The sequence below is a fragment of the Eriocheir sinensis genome, chromosome 64, assembly GCF_024679095.1.
Source record: "Eriocheir sinensis breed Jianghai 21 chromosome 64, ASM2467909v1, whole genome shotgun sequence".
NCBI classification, from domain to species: Eukaryota; Metazoa; Arthropoda; class Malacostraca; order Decapoda; family Varunidae; genus Eriocheir; species Eriocheir sinensis.
In genome coordinates, this window is record NC_066572.1 from 3,029,420 (window position 1) to 3,049,527 (window position 20,108).

The window sequence follows — 20,108 nt, forward strand, 5'->3', positions numbered from 1 at the left end:
TTTCTGTTCTCTCTCTCTCTCTCTCTCTCTCTCTCTCTCTCTCTCTCTCTCTCTCTCTCTCTCTTCACTGTTTTCTGGTTCTTTTTTTTTTACTTTTTTTTCTGTGTTCTAAAATTTGCTAACACTTTCTCTCTCTCTCTCTCTCTCTCTGTTCTTCTTTTTAATCATTCTCTTTCTCTCTTTTCCTCTTCATTTTCCAATTATGATTTTTTCCTTATTCTTTATTTTCTTATTTTTCAGTTTTTTCTTCATTCACATTTTCCTATCTTTAAATTCATCCTTCAGTGTTTTTACTATCTTCAAATTTATCATCTTTTTCTCTCTTTGTTCTTTTTCCTTTCATTTTCTTTCTTCTTTCTTTACCTTATTCTTTATTTTTTTCTTATTAATCAGTTTTCTCATTCTTCAAATTTTCCTTTCTTCAAATTTATCATCGTTTATTTTCCTTCTCCTTCATTCATTCACATTTACATTATTTTTCTCTCTTCTTCACAAATTCTTCCTTCACTGTTTCATCTATCGTCAAATCTATCACTTTTTATCCTGCTTCCCGATCATTCACATTATTTTACACAATATAGACAGACCAGTTTACATTAGTTTGTTTTCATTTTTCATTTTCAGTTCAATTCTTCATTTCCGCTGTAAGTTAAATTTGATGTGATTATACTGTATATTTTTTATCATCATGGACTGAGTTGACCTGCCTTGACCTTAGACACCATGGAAGGAAATTAGGTCTGTTTGTGATGCAGTTGAGGTAGTAGTAGTAGTAGTAGTAGTAGTAGTAGTAGTAGTAGTAGTTGTAGTAATAGTAGTAGCGGTAGTAGTAGTAGTAGTAGTAGTAGTAGTAGAAATAATAGTACGGTAGTTAGTAAGGAAAATCGTAAATGGCGGAGTAAACACAATAATTTTAACACAATTACCAAAAAATTAAACAAATATAATAAATGAATAAGTGAAGAAATAGTTGAACATTAATAAAGACAGGGGGGGGGGGGTCACGCTTAACCAGGTCTCTTCAAACACCGATATTTAAATTATTATTACATGCCGAGACTCGGAGTCCGGATGATAACATGGCCTGAGTTGACGATGGATTGAGTTGATCGACAAACAATCCTTCACTTGTCTTCCTCCCTTCCCTTTCCTTCCTTTCCTTCCTTCCTTCCTTTTCTTTCCTTACTTCCTTCCTTTTCTTTCCTTTCCTTCCTTTCCTTTCCTTTCCTTTCCTTCCTTCCTTTTCTTTCCTTTCCTTCCTTTCCTTTCCTTCCTTCCTTCCTTTACACTTCCTTTCCTTTCCTTCCTTCCTTTCCTTCCTTCCTTCCTTCCTTTCCTTTCTTTTCTTCCTTCCTTTCCTTTCCTTCCCTTCCTTCCTTTACACTTCCCTTCCTTTCCTTCCCTTCCTTTTCACTTCCTTTCCTTTCCTTCCTTCCTCTCTTCTCCTTTCCTTTCCTTCCTTTCCTTTTCTTCCTTCCTTCCTTCCTTCCTTTCCTTCCTTCCTTTACACTTCCTTTCCTCCCTTCCTTTCCTTTCCTTCCTTCCTTTCCCTTCCTTCCTTCCTTTCCTTTCCTTCCCTTCCTTCCTTCCTTCCTTTCCTTCCTGAGGTTAATAATTTCACGTAAAAGGAAGGAATAGGGAAGGAGAGGAAGGAATAAAGAAGAAAAGGCAAGAATAAGGAAGGAGAAAATGAGAAAAGAAAGGAAGGAATAGAGAAGAAAAGGAAGGAACAAGGAAGGACAGGAAGGAAAGAATACACACAGCCATCCACGTGTCCCGCCGCGGCCTGTGTTGACGTCGCTTACACCCCCATGACGACTGACGACCCTTCCCATCTGTCAATACATCTCTATCTCTCTAAATTGAAGGAGATTGTTTATGTATCTCTTATCAATATGTGTGTGGGAGTTAATAGTGTGGTGTGTAGGTATGTATTTTTTTATTGCATGACGGGGAGTTTTATTTCCAGCAATGATTTGAAAGAGGATAATGTGCAAGTCAGATAATTTTAGGTTCTCTTTCCTTATCTAACTATCTATTGTTTATATATCTCCTATTAATATGTGTGTGGTAGTTAATAATGTGGTGTGTAGGTATGTATTTTTTTATTGGATGACGGTGAGTTGTATTTCCAGCAATGATTTGAAAGAGGATAATGTGCAAGTCAGATATGTTTAGGCTCTCTCTTTCCTTATTTATATATCTCCTATTAATATGTGTGTGGTAGTTAATTGTGTGATATGTAGTCGTGTATATTTTAATTATATGACGCTGAGTTGCATATCCGCCAATCATTTGAAAGAGGATAATGTGCAAGGCAGATAATTTTAGATTCTCTTTCCTTATATATCTGTCTATTGTTTATATATCTCCTATCAATATGTGTGTGGTATTTAATAGTGTGGTGTGTAGGTATGTATTTTTTTATTGGATGACGGGGAGTTGTATATCCAGAAATATTTTGAAAGAGGATAATGTGCAAGTCAGATAGTTTTAGGTCCTCTCTTTCCTTATTTATATATCTCCTATTAATATGTGTGTGGTAGTTAATAGTGTGGTGTGTAGTCATGTATTTTTTTATTGGATGACGGTGAGTTGTATATCCAGAAATATTTTGAAAGAGGATAATGTGCAAGTCAGTTAATTTTAGGTTCTCTTTCCTTATCTAACTATCTATTGTTTATATATCTCCTATTAATATGTGTGTGGGAGTTAATAGTGTGGTGTGTAGGTATGTATTTTTTTATTGCATGACGGGGAGTTTTATTTCCAGCAATGATTTGAAAGAGGATAATGTGCAAGTCAGATAGTTTTAGGTCCTCTCTTTCCTTATTTATATATCTCCTATTAATATGTGTGTGGTAGTTAATAGTGTGGTGTGTAGGTATGTATTTATTTATTGGATGACGGTGAGTTGTATATCCAGAAATATTTTGAAAGAGGATAATGTGCAAGTCAGATGCGTTTAGGTTCTCTCTTTCCTTATTTATATATCTCCTATTAATATGTGTGTGGTAGTTAATTATGTGATATGTAGTCGTGTATATTTTAATTATATGACGCTGAGTTGCATATTCGCCAATCATTTGAAAGAGGATAGCGTGCAAGTCAGATTTATTTTTTTATTGTTTTTGACAGTTTAACGATTTTGTTGACTGTCTCGTTTATGGATTGACGGGCTAAAATGTATGTGGTAATTAGTAGTGTGGTATAAAATCATATATAGTTTATTAGATAGGGCTGAGTTGAAAAAGGATAATGTGCAAGTCAGAAATCGTTTTATAATGTTCTTGACAATTATAACACTAAAATAACTTAATAAAAAACAAAAAAAATAAACTTGGGCAGGTCATATTATACACAGAACTATTGATTGATTGATTGATTGATAGTTTATTGTTACAAGTATGAACCACAGTACCAGATGATGCTAATGATGACGTATTACTATTATTATCATTACTATTATTACCATCATTGCTGTCATTATTTTATTATTATTTATTATTATATTATTTTTTCTTGGGCAGTGAACGCGCCCGCCACCCCGCCATTGCCCACACGACGCACAGAATCGCCATATTTTCTCCATTTTCTCCCTTAAATACCGCGAGTCATGGCCGGCCGGGGATGTATGTTAGGTAAGAAATGTATGGCTTTAATTGTATGGGTTTGACAGACGGCGGAGACTTGAAAATACGGAGATAAAGGAGGAAATAAGGAAGGGTAGCGGGGTTGGTTTCTTAAGCACGTGGTTTTGTTTATGTTTGGATTCGTTTTTTTTTTTTCGTTATTTCTTTGTTTTTGTTTTCTTTGTTAATTTGATTCGTTTACACTGACCGGCGCTTATATCCTACACTGTCCAAATCCCTTATGCAAGAGTTAACCAGCATCTTCACTCTTTCATCCCTGTGCTGTCCAAATCCCTTATGCAAGAGTTAACCAGCATCTTCACTCTTTCATCCCTGTGCTGTCCAAATCCCTTATGCAAGAGTTAACCAGCATCTTCACTCCTTCATCCCTGTACTGTCCAAATCCCTTATGCAAGAGTTAACCAGCATCTTCACTCTTTCATCCCTGTGCTGTCCAAATCCCTTATGCAAGAGTTAACCAGCATCTTCACTCTTTCATCCCTGTGCTGTCCAAATCCCTTATGCAAAAGTTAACCAGCATCTTCACTCTTTCATCCCTGTGCTGTCCAAATCCCTTATGCAAGAGTTAACCAGCATCTTCACTCTTTCATCCCTGTACTGTCCAAATCCCTTATGCAAGAGTTAACCAGCATCTTCACTCTTTCATCCCTGTGCTGTCCAAATCCCTTATGCAAGAGTTAACCAGCATCTTCACTCTTTCATCCCTGTGCTGTCCAAATCCCTTATGCAAGAGTTAACCAGCATCTCCACTCTTTCATCCCTGTACTGTCCAAATCCCTTATGCAAGAGTTAACCAGCATCTTCACTCTTTCATCCCTGTACTGTCCAAATCCCTTATGCAAGAGTTAACCAGCATCTTCACTCTTTCATCCCTGTGCTGTCCAAATCCCTTATGCAAGAGTTAACCAGCATCTTCACTCTTTCATCCCTGTGCTGTCCAAATCCCTTATGCAAGAGTTAACCAGCATCTTCACTCTTTCATCCCTGTGCTGTCCAAATCCCTTATGCAAGAGTTAACCAGCATCTTCACTCTTTCATCCCTGTGCTGTCCAAATCCCTTATGCAAGAGTTAACCAGCATCTTCACTCTTTCATCCCTGTGCTGTCCAAATCCCTTAAGCAAGAGTTAACCAGCATCTTCACTCTTTCATCCCTGTGCTGTCCAAATCCCTTATGCAAGAGTTAACCAGCATCTTCACTCTTTCATCCCTGTGCTGTCCAAACCCCTTATGCAAGAGTTAACCAGCATCTTCATTCTTTCATCCCTGTGCTGTCCAAATCCCTTATGCAAGAGTTAACCAGCATCTTCACTCTTTCATCCCTGCGCTGTCCAAATCCCTTATGCAAGAGTTAACCAGCATCTTCACTCTTTCATCCCTGTGCTGTCCAAATCCCTTATGCAAGAGTTAACCAGCATCTTTACTCCTTCATTTTTTTCTGCTGGTAAACTGAACAGCCTTCCTTTGTCTACATTTCCTCCTGCCTACGACTTGAACGCTTTCACGAAGGGAGTATCAAGACACTTCTCCACCTGAAATTGACCTCTTTTTTGACCCCTCATCCTAATATCTTTACAGGAGCAGTGCATGGCAGACTTTTTTGTGTTCTAATGTTTAATGTATCCTTCATTAGTGTAACCTTGCTGTCACATCTGAATGGGGTAGGAGGAACCTGGTGTCCTTCAGCGCCTCAAAAACTCAATTTCTCCACCTGACTACGCGACGCAATCTTCCAAACACCTTTCATCTACTTATAATTACCCCCCCCCCCCCCCACCCACCCACACACACACACACACACACACACACACACACACACACACACACACAGTCCCCGTCAGACAGCACCAGCAGACACATAGCTATTGTCTTTATTAATGTAATCTTCATTAGTGTAACCTTGCTGTCACATCTGAATGGGGTAGGGGGAACCTGGTGCCCTTCAGTGCCTCAAAAACTCAATTTCTCCACCTGACTACGCGACGCAATCTTCCAAACACCTGTCATCTACTTTTTTTCTTTTTTGGCCCCAGCCCGTCATGGCGCAGGCAAATGTTTATAGTGGCGCCATCTTCTCTATTATTACATTTGTTTCGTGCCCTTCAGATGTCTCCCTTGCTGTGAAAAATAAATAAATAAATAATTCCCATCCCCTCCCCCTCAGGCTCCCCGTCAGACAGCACCAACAGCCCCTCCATCACCCAGGACACCAGCGGCAGCAGTCTGGAGGGCGCGTATGTGGCTGGGCTGCCCCTTCTGGACCACCTGCGCGCCTGGCTGGTCTCCGTGCACCAGGATCTGTCCCGCACCCTCAAGCCCAGGCAGCGGAACACCCTTATCGCGCAGCTGGAGAGGGCAAGGGTAGGTGCCGAGGTGTTTGTGGTGGTTTGTTTAATGTGTGGTTAACTAATAGATGGATTGATTGGTTGATTTTCATAGGCATAGTCCAAGGGTTTAAAAAGTATGGTATCATTTTGTTTGGTGCTCGACTGATTGAGTTTTGTAGCCAAGAGACAGTTCGAGGGTTAAGAAATAAGTGTAACCTTGCTATCATTTCTGTATGGGGCAAGAGGAACTTAAATTGGTGTCCTTCAATGCCTCAAAAACTCAATTTCTCCACCTATCAACTAGACACAATCTTCCAAACACCTATCCCCTATTCTTTGACAACACTCAGCTACCCATTGCTACTACTACTACTACTACTACTACTACTACCACCACCATTTAACTACTTTCATCTTCCAAACACCTACCCCTATTCTTCAACAAACTCAGCTACCTTCTACTACTACTACTACTACTACTATTTTCACATTCCAAACACCTGTCCCCTAATCTTCGACAACACTCAGCTGTCACCTTCTTCTACACTAAACATCCTCGGTTCATCCTTAACTCAGAATATCAACTGGAAACCTCATATCTCCTCTCTCGCTAAATCAGCTTCCTCATGGTTGGGCATTCTGTATCGTCCCTGCCAGTTCTTCTCCCCCGCGCAGAAGCTGTCCATATACAGGGGCCTTGTCCGTCTCCATATGAAGGGCTCCACACACACACACACACACACACACACACACACACACACACACACACACACACACACACACACACACACAGTTCTGCTTGATGGAGTGGAGTCAAAGGCTTCTAGTGGGCTTTAATGTTGCTGTTTTTTTGGTTTTCTGCTCTTGATCTGCCTCCCTTCCTGTAAAACACACACACACACTAACACTCTCTCTCTCTCTCTCTCTCTCTCTCTCTCTCTCTCTCTCTCTCTCTCTCTCTCTCACCCATTCTCTTTCTTACCATTTCTCTCTCTTTTTCCCTTTCCTCCCTTTCTCTCTTATCCTTTCTCCCTCTTACACATTCTTCAAGTTCTCTCTCTCATCTTCCAAACACCTATTCACTGTTCTTCTGTAACCCTCATATATATCACCTTCCACTGTCAACATTCTCAGTCTCTCCTTAACTCAAAACCTTAACTGGAAACTTCAAGGGTCGCATTACAAGATTTCGCTGCCCAAGAACACACATTTGACAAGGCTTTCGTAGGAGTTGTGAGCATTTCCAGGGGTAGTTTTATGACCCTGGTGGTAGTGTTTCCCTTCCTCTGTACCGTGAAGTTGAAGAAACACTCATTAGAATCCGACTGACCCTCTCTTTGATCTTTAGAAATAGCTGATGTAAGAAGCGCATGTCTTATAGTTCCAGCCCATATCTTGACCCGAGAGATGTACATTGTGTTTATATTTATACTTTACTGTCTATGTGTATGTACCTAATCATAAACTTACAATACAAAATACACACACACACACACGCACACACACATACCAGGTTGAGCTTGTGTACGAGGCACCCCCTATCGGCCAGTATCGTCAGCGCCAGCACATGGTAGTCGGAGTCTCACGCTTGGGCGCTGATAGACAGGCGGTTCTGTTCCCTGGCGAGGAGGCATCCAGGCGAGGGCTTCTAACCATCGCTGAGTACTTCCGAGAGGTACACGGCCTCACCTTGAAGTACCCCAGCCTGAACTGTGTCGAACTGCACCCTAGTGTGTTTGTGCCTGTGGAGGTGAGTGTGGGGGGGTGACGGAGTGGGTGTGGGTGTGGGTGTGGATAAGAGTGTATGGGAGGGAGGTATAGTGAGTGGTTGTGGAGTGGGATCATGGGATATGTTGTGGATGAGTGGTTGTCGACGGGGTGTTGTAGGGGAAGATGTAGTGGATGAGGAGAGGGGAACGGTGCACTGTAATAGATGTGGGGGAGTGGGATGTATGGGGGTTGTATTTTTTTTATAGTAATGGGATGCGAAATGTTGCTATGATATTATATTGTATGGTTATTTTATGATTTCTCTCTCTCTCTCTCTCTCTCTCTCTCTCATCCCCATTTCTCCTCCCCAGCTTGTGAGGATCATATCTATCCCCAACATGCGGGGTGCCAACCTCTACTGGTCCTCCCCCGACTCCACTCCTTCCCCTGTCCATGGTGGTGGTGGTGGTGGAGGGGTGGAGACATCACCAGTGGAGTATAGATGTGGAGGGGGTGGTTGTTTCTCTCCAAGTGCTTGTGTCTATAACTTGTATGTTGTTACTACTACTACTACTACTACTACTACTACTACTACTACTACTACCAATGCCTATAAGTTGCCTATGATTGGTACTACTGTCTCTCCTACTAACCCTTCTACTGGTGTCCATAACTTGTGTACCATTGCTAATACTGTCTCTCCTACTAACCCTTCTACTGGTGTCCATAACTTGTGTACCATTGCTAATACTGTCTCTCCTACTAACCCTTCTACTGGTGTCCATAACTTGTGTACCATTGCTAATACTGTCTCTCCTACTAACCCTTCTACTGGTGTCCATAACTTGTGTACCATTGCTAATACTGTCTCTCCTACTAACCCTTCTACTGGTGTCCATAGCCTGTCCCCTCTTACTAACATCCATAGAACTTCTACTAACATCTCTCCTCTCTCCTCCTCCTCTTCTTCATTCTTCTCTCCTTCCTCCTTGTCCTCCTTCTCCTCCTCTTCCTCTTCCTCCTCCTTCTCCCTCACTGCTGCCCCCTATCTTCCCCCTCCCCCCACACCCCACCCCTTGAAGCATGGATTCTTTGGCTTGGAGCTGATAATGGTGAGAGAGAGAGAGAGAGAGAGAGAGAGAGAGAGAGAGAGAGAGAGAGAGAGAGAGAGAGTTGTCTAGTGCTTTGCTTCCTAAATAAATGACATAAATAAATAAATAAATTGAATAAAAATAAAAATAATACTAATAAATAAAATAATACTAATCTTACTTTTAAACACCACCTCCACCACCACCTCCTCCACCTCCACTTGTGAGAAGGTGGAAGAAGAGGAGAAGAAGGAGGAGGTGGAAGAAAAAGAAGCGGAGGAGGAAGAGAAGGAGGTGAAAGAAGATGAAGAGGAGGAGGAGGAGGAAGGAAGAAGATTAGAAGAAAGGAAAATGGAAGAGGTGGAAGACATTGAAGAGGCAAGCAGGAAGGAGAGAGGAAGAATGAGAGATAAAGGAAGAGAGGAGGAGGAGGAGGAGGAGGAGGAAAGAGAAGAAGAGGAGGAAACAAGGAAGACAGGAGAGAGAGAACAGGTGGACAAAGAGGGAAGAGACAGAGAGGAAGAAAGAAGAGAGATGGAAGAGGAAAAAGAAGACAAATTAAGAAAGACGGGAGAAGAAAAGGAGGTGGAGGAAGGAAGAGAAATTGAGGAAGGAAGACAAGTGGAAGAGGGAAGAAAAGAAGACAAATTGAGAAAGACAGGAGAAGAAAAGGAGGTGGAGGAAGGAAGACAAGTGGAAGAGGGAAGAAAAGAAGACAAATTGAGAAAGACAGAAGAAGAAGAGGAGGTGGAGGAAGGAAGACAAGTGGAAGAGGGAAGAAAAGAAGACAATTTGAGAAAGACAGAAGAAGAAAAGGAGGTGGAGGAAGGAAGACAAGTGGAAGAGGGAAGAAAAGAAGACAATTTGAGAAAGACAGAAGAAGAAGAGGAGGTGGAGGAAGGAAGACAAGTGGAAGAGGGAAGAAAAGAAGACAAATTGAGAAAGACAGAAGAAGAAAAGGAGGATAAAGGAGAAGAAAAGCAGGAAGGAAGAAAATTTGAAGGAAGACAAATGGAAGAGGGAAGAAAAGAAGACAAATTGAGAAAGACAGAGGAAGAAAAGGACGTTGATAAAGGAAGAAAAATTGAGGAAGGAAGAAAATTAGAAGGAAAACAGCTGCAAGAGGGAAGAAAAGAAGACAAATTGAGAAAGACAGAAGAAGAAGAGGAGGTGGAGGAAGGAAGACAAGTGGAAGAGGGAAGAAAAGAAGACAATTTAAGAAAGACAGAAGAAGAAAAGGACATTGATAAAGGAAGAAAAATTGAGGAAGGAAGAAAATTAGAAGGAAAACAGATGAAAGAGGGAAGAAAAGAAGACAATTTGAGAGAAACAGAAGAAGAAAAGGAGGTGGAGGAAGGAGGAGAAATTGAGGAAGGAAGAAAAGAAGACAAATTGAGAAAAACAGAAGAAGAAAAGGAGGTGGATAAAGGAAGGGAATTAGAGAAAGGAAGAAAATTTGAAGGAAGACAAATGAAAAAAAAAGACAATTAGAGAAGACAGAAGAGGGAACGAAGGTTGATAAAGGAAGGGAATTAGAGAAAGGAAGAAAATTTGAAGGAAGACAAATGGAAGAGGGAAGAAAAGAAGACAATTTGAGAGAAACAGAAGAAGAAAAGGAGGTGGAGGAAGGAGGAGAAATTGAGGAAGGAAGAAAAGAAGACAAATTGAGAAAAACAGAAGAAGAAAAGGAGGTTGATAAAGGAAGAGAATTGCAGAAAGGAAGAAAAACTGAAAGAAGACAAATGGGAGAAGAAAAAGAAGACAATTTAAGAAAGACAGAAGAGGGAACGAAGGTTGATAAAGGAAGAGAATTGCAGAAAGGAAGAAAAACCGGAAGAAGACAAATGGGAGAAGAAAAAGAAGAGGAAAAACTACGAAAGACAGAAGCAGAAACACCGATGAAAGAAGAAAGAAATAAAGAAGAAAGGAAAATTGGAATAGGAAGAAAGGAGGAAGAGGAGAGAGATGATGAAACAGAGACGGAAGAAGAAGAAGGAGCGGAAATAGATCGACCACAAGCGGAAGAAGTGGAGGAGGTACAACACGCAACACAGGTGGAAGACGCAATACACGTGGATCAAGGCAAACACTTCTTCCACATCCCTGCCACACTCCACACCTGGGCGCTCTATAGCTATGCCGAGAACACCACCAACAACCAACTAGCGTGAGTGTGTGGGGCCCGGTTGATTTGGGTTGAATTGATATGCCTTGGGTTGGGATGGGTCAGGCTGGGTTCAGTTCGGTTGGGCTAGGTTAAGTTAGCTTGGGTTGGGCTGGGTTGGGTTTGGTTAGCTTAAGTTAGGCTGGGTCAGGCTGGGCTAGGTTAAGTTAGCTTGGGTTGGGCTGGGCTGGGATGGGATGGGATGGGTTTGGTTAGCTTACGTTAGGCTGGGTCAGGCTGGGCTAGGTTAAGTTAGCTTGGGTTGAGTCTGGGTTGGGCTTGGCTTGGCTGGGCTGGGTTTGGTTTGCTTAAGTTAGGCTGGGTCAGGCTGGGCTAGGTTAAGTTAGCTTGGGTTGGGCTGGGCTGAGTGTCTGTGGTGGGCTCGGCTTGGATGGGATGGGTTTGGTTAGCTTAAGTTAGGCTGGGTCAGGCTGGGCTAGGTTAAGTTAGCTTGGGTTGGGCTGGGCTGAGTCTGTCTGGGCTGGGCTGGGATGGGATGGGATGGGTTTGGTTAGCTTACGTTAGGCTGGGTCAGGCTGGGCTAGGTTAAGTTAGCTTGGGTTGGGCTGGGCTGAGTCTGTCTGGGCTGGGCTGGGCTGGGATGGGATGGGTTTGGTTAGCTTAAGTTAGGCTGGGTCAGGCTGGGCTAGGTTAAGTTAGCTTGGGTTGGGCTGGGCTGAGTCTGTCTGGGCTGGGCTGGGCTGGGATGGGATGGGTTTGGTTAGCTTAAGTTAGGCTGGGTCAGGCTGGGCTAGGTTAAGTTAGCTTGGGTTGGGCTGGGCTGAGTCTGAGTGGGTTGGGCTTGGCTGGGATGGGTTTGGTTGGCTTGTTGGGCTGGGATTGGGATGGGCTGGGTTTGTTAGCTTGGTTAGCTTCAGGCTAGGTTGGTTAGCTGGCTGAGTCTGGGTGGGTTGGGTTTGGCTTGGCTGGGATGGGATGGGATGGGTTTGGTTAGCTTAAGTTAGGCTGGGTCAGGGCTGGGCTAGGATAAGTTAGCTTGGGTTGGGCTGGGCTGAGTCTGACTGGCCTGGGTTGGGCTAGGTTTGGTTAGCTTAAGTTAGGCTGGGTTAGGTTTAGTTAGCTTGGGTTGGGCTGGGCTGAGTCTGACTGGGTGGGGCTTGGTTAGGTTAGCTTAAGTTAGGCTGGGTTAGGTTTGGTTGGGCTTGGTTAAGTTAGCTTGGGCTAGGTTTGGTTAGCTTAAGTTAGGCTGGGTTAGGTTTAGTTAGCTTGGGTTGGGCTGAGCTGAGTCTGGCTGGGTTGGGCTTGCCTTGGTCAGCCTAAGTCCTTCCCTTCTAACCCAGCCTCCTCCACAGTACCTTCCTGATCCACCTCAAACAAGCCGGGCGGACCAGGGGCGTGGAGGTGGCCGGGCCTGTCCAGCTCCGATTGCCCGCTGCCCGCTGTCAACCAGGTCACAACCCCCTGACGGACCTGCAGGACCTAACCACAACCTACCCTGGCCTGCAGATGGTGATGGTGGTGGTGCCGGACAGATATATGTATGGTGGGTGAAGGGAGAATGGGGTGGGGGGGGTGGGGGGGGGTATTTACCTAGTTGTATTTACCTAGTTATGAAATACAGGAAAAGAACTGTACTAGGCTCGTGGTGTCCCGTCTCCATAACGCTTTTTATCCAGTTTGGCTTTAAATTCATGAATCGTTTTTGCACACACAGTCTCCTCGTCAAGTCCGTTCCATGTTGTTATGCTTCTGTATGGAAAACTGTATTTCTTGATGTCTCTCCTACAGTCGCTCTTCTTCAATTTCTTACCGTTGCCTCTTGTCACACTTCTGTCACGTTCCACTAGGTCTTCCCTGTCCAATTTCTCCAATCCCTCTTGTATCCAATGCTATTAGGTCCCCTCTCTTCTGCTCTCCAGTGTTGTTAGTCCCAATTTCTCCAGTCTTTCTTCATAAGTACCTTCTCTCAGAGTTTCCGGAACAGAAAGGATGGGAAGGGAAGGGAAGAAAAGGATAGGGAGGGAAGGGAAGGGAAAAGAAAGAGAAGGGAGAAGATGGGAAGGAAAGGGAGGGAATGGAAAAGAAAGGCAAGGGAAGGGAAGGGAACAGAAAGGATGGGAAGGGAAGGGAAGAAAAGGATAGGGAGGGAAGGGAAGGGAGAAGATGGGAAGGAAAGGGAGGGAATGGAAAAGAAAGGCAAGGGATGGGATGGGATATGTGTGTGTGTGTGTTCGAACCCAAGGGCATCTAAACCCACTCTCTCTTCCCTCTGGTCAGGTCGGGTCAAGGTGGTGGGTGACCTGTGCCTGGGGGTGGCGACGCAGTGTGTGTACCCCAGGACAGTGCAACACCCCCGCCCGGCCGCCCTCGGAAGTCTGCTCGCCAAGATCAACGCTAAAATTGGAGGCTGCCAGATGAGGGGTCCACGCGTTGCCGCACTGCCTGTATGTCTGTGTGTGTGTGTGTGTGTGTGTGTGTGTGTGTGCAATGAGCTACACTTTAGGAATCTCATCAAAGTCTCAATCTTTCAAACTTCTTTTTCTTCATCTTTAGTGTAAAAAAAAGTATATATGTACACCTTGACACCCCATCCTTCCCAGCACCTAGCCCCGTCCCTTATGGTGATGGGGCTGCACCACCACAAGCTCCACCACACCAATGCCGGGCCAGCGCAGGGAAGGGGGCTGATGGTGGGGGCAGTGGTGGCGTCGGCAAACCTCAGCAGCGGGCAATACTTGACAGAGGTTCAAACACAGCCAAGTGAGGACTCCGCCATCGCTGACCTCACCAATATGACCCGGTGTGTGTGTGTGTGTGTGTGTTTGGCTTTAAATTCATGAATCGTTTTTGCACACACAGTCTCCTCGTCAAGTCCGTTCCATGTTGTTATGCTTCTGTATGGAAAACTGTATTTCTTGATGTCTCTCCTACAGTCGCTCTTCTTCAATTTCTTACCATTGCCTCTTGTCACACTTCTGTCACGTTCCACTAGGTCTTCCCTGTCCAATTTCTCCAATCCCTCGTGTATCCTGTACAATGCTATTAGGTCCCCTCTCTCTCTTCTGCTCTCCAGTGTTGTTAGTCCCAAGTTCTCCAGTCTTTCTTCATGAGTATGTTCTCTCAGAGTTTCCAGTAATTTAGTCGCTGTTCTTTGTATTCTTTCCAACTTTTTAATTTCTTTCTTCAATCTAGGTGACCACACTAATGCTGCATGTTCCAATCTTGGACGTATCATCGATGTTATTAGTTTCTTCACCATTTCTTCATCTAAATATGTAAATGCTGCTTTTATGTTTCTAAGAAGATTGTATGTTTCCCCAGTTATCCGGTCTATATGTTTTCCAAAGGATAACTTGTCTGTTACGATCACTCCCAGATCTTTTTCCTCAGTTTTTTTCATGATTCTTTCCCCAATATTCATCTACTGCTCTTACCAAACTCCATCACGCTACACTTCTCTGTACTGAATGTCATTTCCCATTTGCGTGACCATTCACTTATTCTATCAAGATCTTGGCTCAGGGCTACACAGTCATCTTCATTAGCCACCCTCATTATTATTTTAGCATCATCACCAAACATTCATATAGCTTGTCACCCCTTCTGTGTGTGTGTTGGGGGGGGAGGGGCGGTGTATCAGGTATTAAGGAGTTCCTCAGTAGATAATTCAGTCAACATTAATTCTTTTGTCAAGCTACTTATTAGGCGTGAGCAGAAAGGACACACACACACCCTAATCTCTCATCTCCGTTCCACCCTTAATCTCACAAACTCCATTCCGCCCCCCTAATCTCTCATCTCCGTTCCACCCCTAATCTCACAAACTCCATTCCGCCCCCCTAATCTCTCATCTCCGTTCCACCCCTAATCTCACAAACTCCATTCCGCCCCCCTAATCTCTCATCTCCGTTCCACCCCTAATCTCACAAACTCCATTCCACCCCCCTAATCTCTCATCTTCGTTCCACCCCTAATCTCACAAACTCCATTCGCCCCTAATCTCTCATCTCGTTTCCACCCTAATCTCACAAACTCCTTCCGCCCCTAATCTCTCATCTCCGTTCCACCCCTAATCTCACAAACTCCCTTCTGCCCCCCTAATCTCTCATCTCCGTTCCACCCTTAATCTCACAAACTCCATTCCGCCCCCCTAATCTCTCATCTCCGTTCCACCCCTAATCTCACAAACTCCCTTCCGCCCCCCTAATCTCTCATCTCCGTTCCACCCCTAATCTCACAAACTCCCTTCCGCCCCCCTAATCTCTCATCTCCGTTCCACTCCTAATCTCACAAACTCCATTCCGCCCCCCTAATCTCTCATCTCCGTTCCACCCCTAATCTCACAAACTCCCTTCCACCCCCCTAATCTCTCATCTCCGTTCCACCCCTAATCTCACAAACTCCCTTCCGCCCCCCTAATCTCTCATCTCCGTTCCACCCCTAATCTCACAAACTCCCTTCCGCCCCCCTAATCTCTCATCTCCGTTCCACCCCTAATCTCACAACTCCCACCCCCTAATCATGTCTCCCCCCCTCCCCCCTCCTCCCTAGTCGCCTGCTGGAGTGTCTGACGGGGCAGTACAGGCGACCAGTGCCGGAGCAGATTGTAGTGTACAGTGACGGGGTACAGAAGAGCCAGGTTGAGGAGGAGAGGAGGGCCGTCACGAGGGGCTGCCACCTCTTCATGGCCAGCTACTCCCCGCACATCACCTGGGTGGAGGTCTACTATAGATCGCTGCGGAGGTGGGTGGTGGGGTGGGGGGGTGGGGGAGGGAGGAGTTGTTATTGTTATTTTTTTTCTTTGTTTTCTTTGTGATGATTTTGTTCTTCTCCATCTTGTTATTTTTCCTCTTCTTTTTTTACTCCTTTTTCTTCTTTTTCTTCTTCTTATGTGTTTTTATTTATTTTTTTATTTACTTTTTATTACTTTTTTTTTTTCGTGTGTGTGTGTGTGTGTGTGTGTGTGTTTAGTTATGACAACCACCATCACCACCACTAATAATAATAATAATAATAATAATAATAATAATAATAATAATAATAATAATGTGTTCATTCGTAGCTGGCCAACCACCCCTGCCGAACCCCAATCAAGGTCTGGGTTCCGTCTGAGAAGCCAGCATTGCAGCGGAAGACCATTCAACACCTTCATCGGCGTAAGTCACCCCCCACTCTCTCTCTCTCTCTCTCTCTGGTGTTTACATTCTCCGTATCTCACTGAATTTCAATATTTTTTTCATCGTCTGTGAATCGCGTCTACAAATATTTTTTTCTACGTTGCAAACTTCAGATTAAAAACAGTATTATTATTATTTGTGACTTCCTCAGAGTATTAGTGTGTGTGTGTGTGTGTGTGTGTGTGTGTGTGTGTGTGTGTGTGTGTGTGTTTACCTAGTTGTAGTTTTATGTCCGTATCATCAGACAATTTCGCTTTTCACATCAGCTGTTTCTAAAGGTCAAAGAGTGGGTCAATCAGGCTCTAATGTGTGTCTCTTCAGGTCCACGGTACATAAGAAGGATCAAACCACCACCAGGGCCATAAAACTAATCCTGGAAATACCCCAAACTCCCACGAAAGCCTTGTCAAATATGTGTGAACTTGCCGGACAGAATGTTTAGCAATATGGCCCTAATTAGTGTTTCACAGGCCTGGGCTTACGCTCGTGTGGTCCCATCTCCATATCTGTATTTATCCAGTTTTTCCTTAAAGCTTTGGACACTCCTTGCCGATACTACATCCTTACTTAGTCTGTTCCAAAGCTCTATGTCGGGAAGCTGTATTTCTTTATGTCTTTCAAGCATCTTCCTTTCCTCAATTTTTTACTGTGTCCTCGTGCGTTCCTGGTGTTTATTCCTTCTTTTGGTAGTAACTCCTTGTGTGTGTGTGTGTGTGTGTGTGTGTGTGTGTATTTACCTAGTTGTGAAATACAGGAAAAGAGTCGTACTTGGCTCGTGCTGTCCCGTCTCCATAACGCTTAGTATCCAGTTTGGCTTTAAATTCATGAATCGTTTTTGCACACACAGTCTCCTCGTCAAGTCCGTTCCATGTTGTTGTGCTTCTGTATGGAAAACTGTATTTCTTGATGTCTCTTCTACAGTCGCTCTTCTTCAATTTCTTACCGTTGCCTCTTGTCACACTCCTGTCACGTGCCACTAGGTCTTCCCTGTCCAATTTCTCCAATCCCTCTTGTATCCAATGCTATTAGGTCCCCTCTCTCTCTTCTGCTCTCTAGTGTTGTTAGTCCCAAGTTCTCCAGTCTTTCTTCATAAGTACGTTCTCTCAGAGTTTCCAGTAATTTAGTCGCTGCTCTTTGTATTCTTTCCAACTTTCTAATTTCTTTCTTCAATCTGGGTGACCACACTAATGCTGCATGTTCCAGTCTTGGACATATCATCGATGTTATTAATTTCTTCACCATTTCTTCGTCTAAATATGTAAATGCTGCTTTTATGTTTCAAAGAAGATTATATGTTTCCCCAGTTATCCTATTCATGTGTGTGTGTGCGTGTGTGTGTGTGTGTGTGTGTGTGTGTGTGTGTGTTTCAGCTTAAACAAAAAATCAAACACTTCTTCCCCACCTCACACACACATCCCAGCTAGACCTCCCCTTTTCCCTTCAATAAAATATGTGTGTGTGTGTGTGTGTGTGTGTGTGTGTGTGTGTGTGTGTGTGTGTGTGTGTGTGTGTGTTTCAGCTTAAACAAAAAATCAAACACACTTCTTTCCCACCTCACACACACACATCCCAGCTAGACCTCCCCTTTTCCCTTCAATAAAATGTGTGTGTGTGTGTGTGTGTGTGTGTGTGTGTGTGTGTGTGTGTGTGTGTGTGTGTGTTTCAGCTTTAACAAAAAATCAAACACTTCTTCCCCACCTCACACACACATCCCAGCTAGACCTCCCCTTTTCCCTTCAATAAAATGTGTGTGTGTGTGTGTGTGTGTGTGTGTGTGTGTGTGTGTGTGTGTGTGTGTGTGTGTGTGTGTGTTTCAGCTTAAACAAAAAATCAAACACTTCTTCCACCTCACACACACACAGCTAGACCTCCCCTTTTCCCTTCAATAAAATGTGTGTGTGTGTGTGTGTGTGTGTGTGTGTGTGTGTGTGTGTGTGTGTGTGTGTGTGTGTGTGTGTGTGTGTTTCAGCTTTAACAAAAAATCAAACACTTCTTCCCCACCTCACACACACACCCCAGCTAGACCTCCCCTTTTCCCTTCAATAAAATATGTGTGTGTGTGCGTTTCAGAGTGACGGGAAATCCTGGCTGCCGACCTACTATGGGATTACGCATGGGCCCGGTGCCATTCCTGTAGGGGCCGTTGAGCGCCTATCCGCGGCCCTGTGCCACCTCCCCGCCACAGCCCTGCCCAAGCCGCTGCCCTGCCCTCTCATCTATGCCCATCTAGCAGCAAGGAGGTGAGCACTCTACCACCTCAATGACATGCACACCTCCTAGGCTAGCCATTCTCTTTCCCTTCCTTTCCCTTCTCCTCTTCTCTTCCCTTCCCCTCTTCTCTTTCATTCCTTTACTTTCCTTTCCCTTCCCTTCCCTTCTCTTCCCTTTCCCTTCTCTCTCCTTCCTTTCCCTTCTCTTCCCTTTCCCTTCTCTCTCCTTCCCTTCCCTTCTCTCTCCTTCCCTTCCCTTCTCTCTCCTTCCCTTCCCTTCTCTCTCCTTCCCTTCCCTTCTCTCTCCTTCCCTTCCCTTCTCTCTCCTTCCCTTCCCTTCTCTCTCCTTCCTTTCCCTTCTCTCTCCTTCCCTTCCCTTCTCTCTCCTTCCCTTCTCTCTCCTTCTCTTCTCTCTCCTTCCCTTCTCTCTCCTTCCCTTCTCTCTCCTTCCCTTCTCTCTCCTTCTCTTCTCTCTCCTTCCCTTCTCTCTCCTTCCCTTCTCTCTCCTTCCTTTCTCTCTCCTTCCCTTCTCTCTCCTTCCCTTCCTTTCTCCTTCCTTTCCCTTCTCTCTCCTTCCTTTCCCTTCTCTCTCCTTCCTTTCCCTTCTCTCTCCTTCCTTTCCCTTCTCTCTCCTTCCCTTCCCTTCTCTCTCCTTCCCTTCCCTTCTCTCCCCTTCCCTTCCATCCACCCCTTCCTCTACAATATAACAATTCTTCACCCTTCCCTTCCCTTCCCTCCCCTTCTCCTACTTTCCTTTCCCTTCTCTCTCTTTCCCTTCCCTTCCCTTTCCCTTCCTCTACAATCTAACCATTCTCCACCCATCCCTTCCCTTCCCTTTAGCTAGACCTCAACCCTCTCTTCCCATATCATATCACATCACCCCCATTCCCCCCCATCACCCATCACCCATTCCCCCAGGTGCCGGCTACACATGAGGACCCTGGGGGAGAACTGGACACTGAGGGACTACAAGGAACTCCAGAGGGATGTCATGCGCCTGGTGGGAGTGGACGTGACCAACCCTGTGGCACACCAACCCTACTATTTGTGATCGCTTCTACTACTACTACTACTACTACTACTATTGCTACTGCTGTTATGAAGGCTATTACTGTTCTTGTTATTTGTTTTGTTGGTTGTTGTTTTTCTGTGACCGATTATGGCAGCCTTTTTTTTGTTCCTTTTCCTTCCTTTCTTTCTTTATTGTTTTCCTGTTTTCCTTCCTTCATTCTCCTTTCTTTCTTTCTTTTCTTCTTCTCTGCAATACTTTTCTTCGTTTTTTCTCAGCAACACACACACACACACACACACACACACACACACACACATCGGAATTTTGCGTTGCTGTGTCCGAGGATATGTTGTGATTTTCTTGTTTTGTTTTGAGTTGCATGATGGGAGAAGCTATATTTCTTCTTTATTTCTTTGTTCCTTTCTTTCTTTTTTTCCTTCCTTTCTCCTTCTTTCTTTTCTTTCTTCTTCTCTTCAATCCTTTCCTTCGCTTCTTCTTGGCAACACGGACACACAACACATACTTCGGAATTTTGAGTTGCTGTGTCCGAGGATATGTTGTGATTTTCTTGTTTTGTTTTGAGTTGCATAGTGGGAGAGAGTTGTCAGCTATGTTTCTTTTTATTTTATTTATTTATTCATTTATTTTCATGTCTAAGGAACGCTATTTACAAGATTCACATGTATATTTTTTTACCTGTCAAAGAGAAGGAAATTTTTGTATCTACACGGCTGTTATTCTCCTCATTATTACGATTATTATTATTATTATTATTATTATTATTATTATTATTACTCCACAATCC

General features: G+C 44.0%; 1 protein-coding gene across 16 annotated transcripts; it reads left to right on the forward strand.

Moving 5' to 3' along the window:
- The first annotated feature begins 3,512 nt into the window (after positions 1-3,512).
- LOC126987266 (trichohyalin-like) lies at positions 3,513-20,025 on the forward strand. 16 transcript variants are annotated; one of them, XM_050844108.1, is made up of 15 exons: positions 3,513-3,641; positions 5,816-6,012; positions 7,492-7,728; positions 8,060-8,800; positions 9,008-9,670; positions 9,950-10,198; positions 10,294-10,470; positions 10,573-10,946; positions 12,257-12,447; positions 13,182-13,348; positions 13,505-13,704; positions 15,456-15,647; positions 15,967-16,060; positions 18,152-18,321; positions 19,210-20,025. In XM_050844108.1, the coding sequence occupies exons 1-15, from the start codon at positions 3,617-3,619 to the stop codon at positions 19,340-19,342; spliced, it is 3,810 nt and encodes a 1,269-aa protein (XP_050700065.1). In that variant the 5' UTR covers positions 3,513-3,616; the 3' UTR covers positions 19,343-20,025. The 16 variants fall into 16 exon arrangements, with proteins under 16 accessions (XP_050700065.1, XP_050700071.1, XP_050700064.1 ...); XM_050844114.1 differs by having other exon boundaries at positions 10,399-10,470; XM_050844107.1 differs by having other exon boundaries at positions 9,008-9,454; positions 9,527-9,670; positions 10,294-10,946.
- Positions 20,026-20,108: the final 83 nt, after the last annotated feature.

Coding starts and splice junctions, on each gene's coding strand:
- LOC126987266 (XM_050844104.1), top strand. CDS start 3,617: ATGGCCGGCCGGGGATGTATGTTAG. Junction 7,729..8,059: donor GTGTGTTTGTGCCTGTGGAG/GTGAGTGTGGGG, acceptor TCTCCTCCCCAG/CTTGTGAGGATCATATCTAT. Junction 13,349..13,504: donor CACGCGTTGCCGCACTGCCT/GTATGTCTGTGT, acceptor CATCCTTCCCAG/CACCTAGCCCCGTCCCTTAT.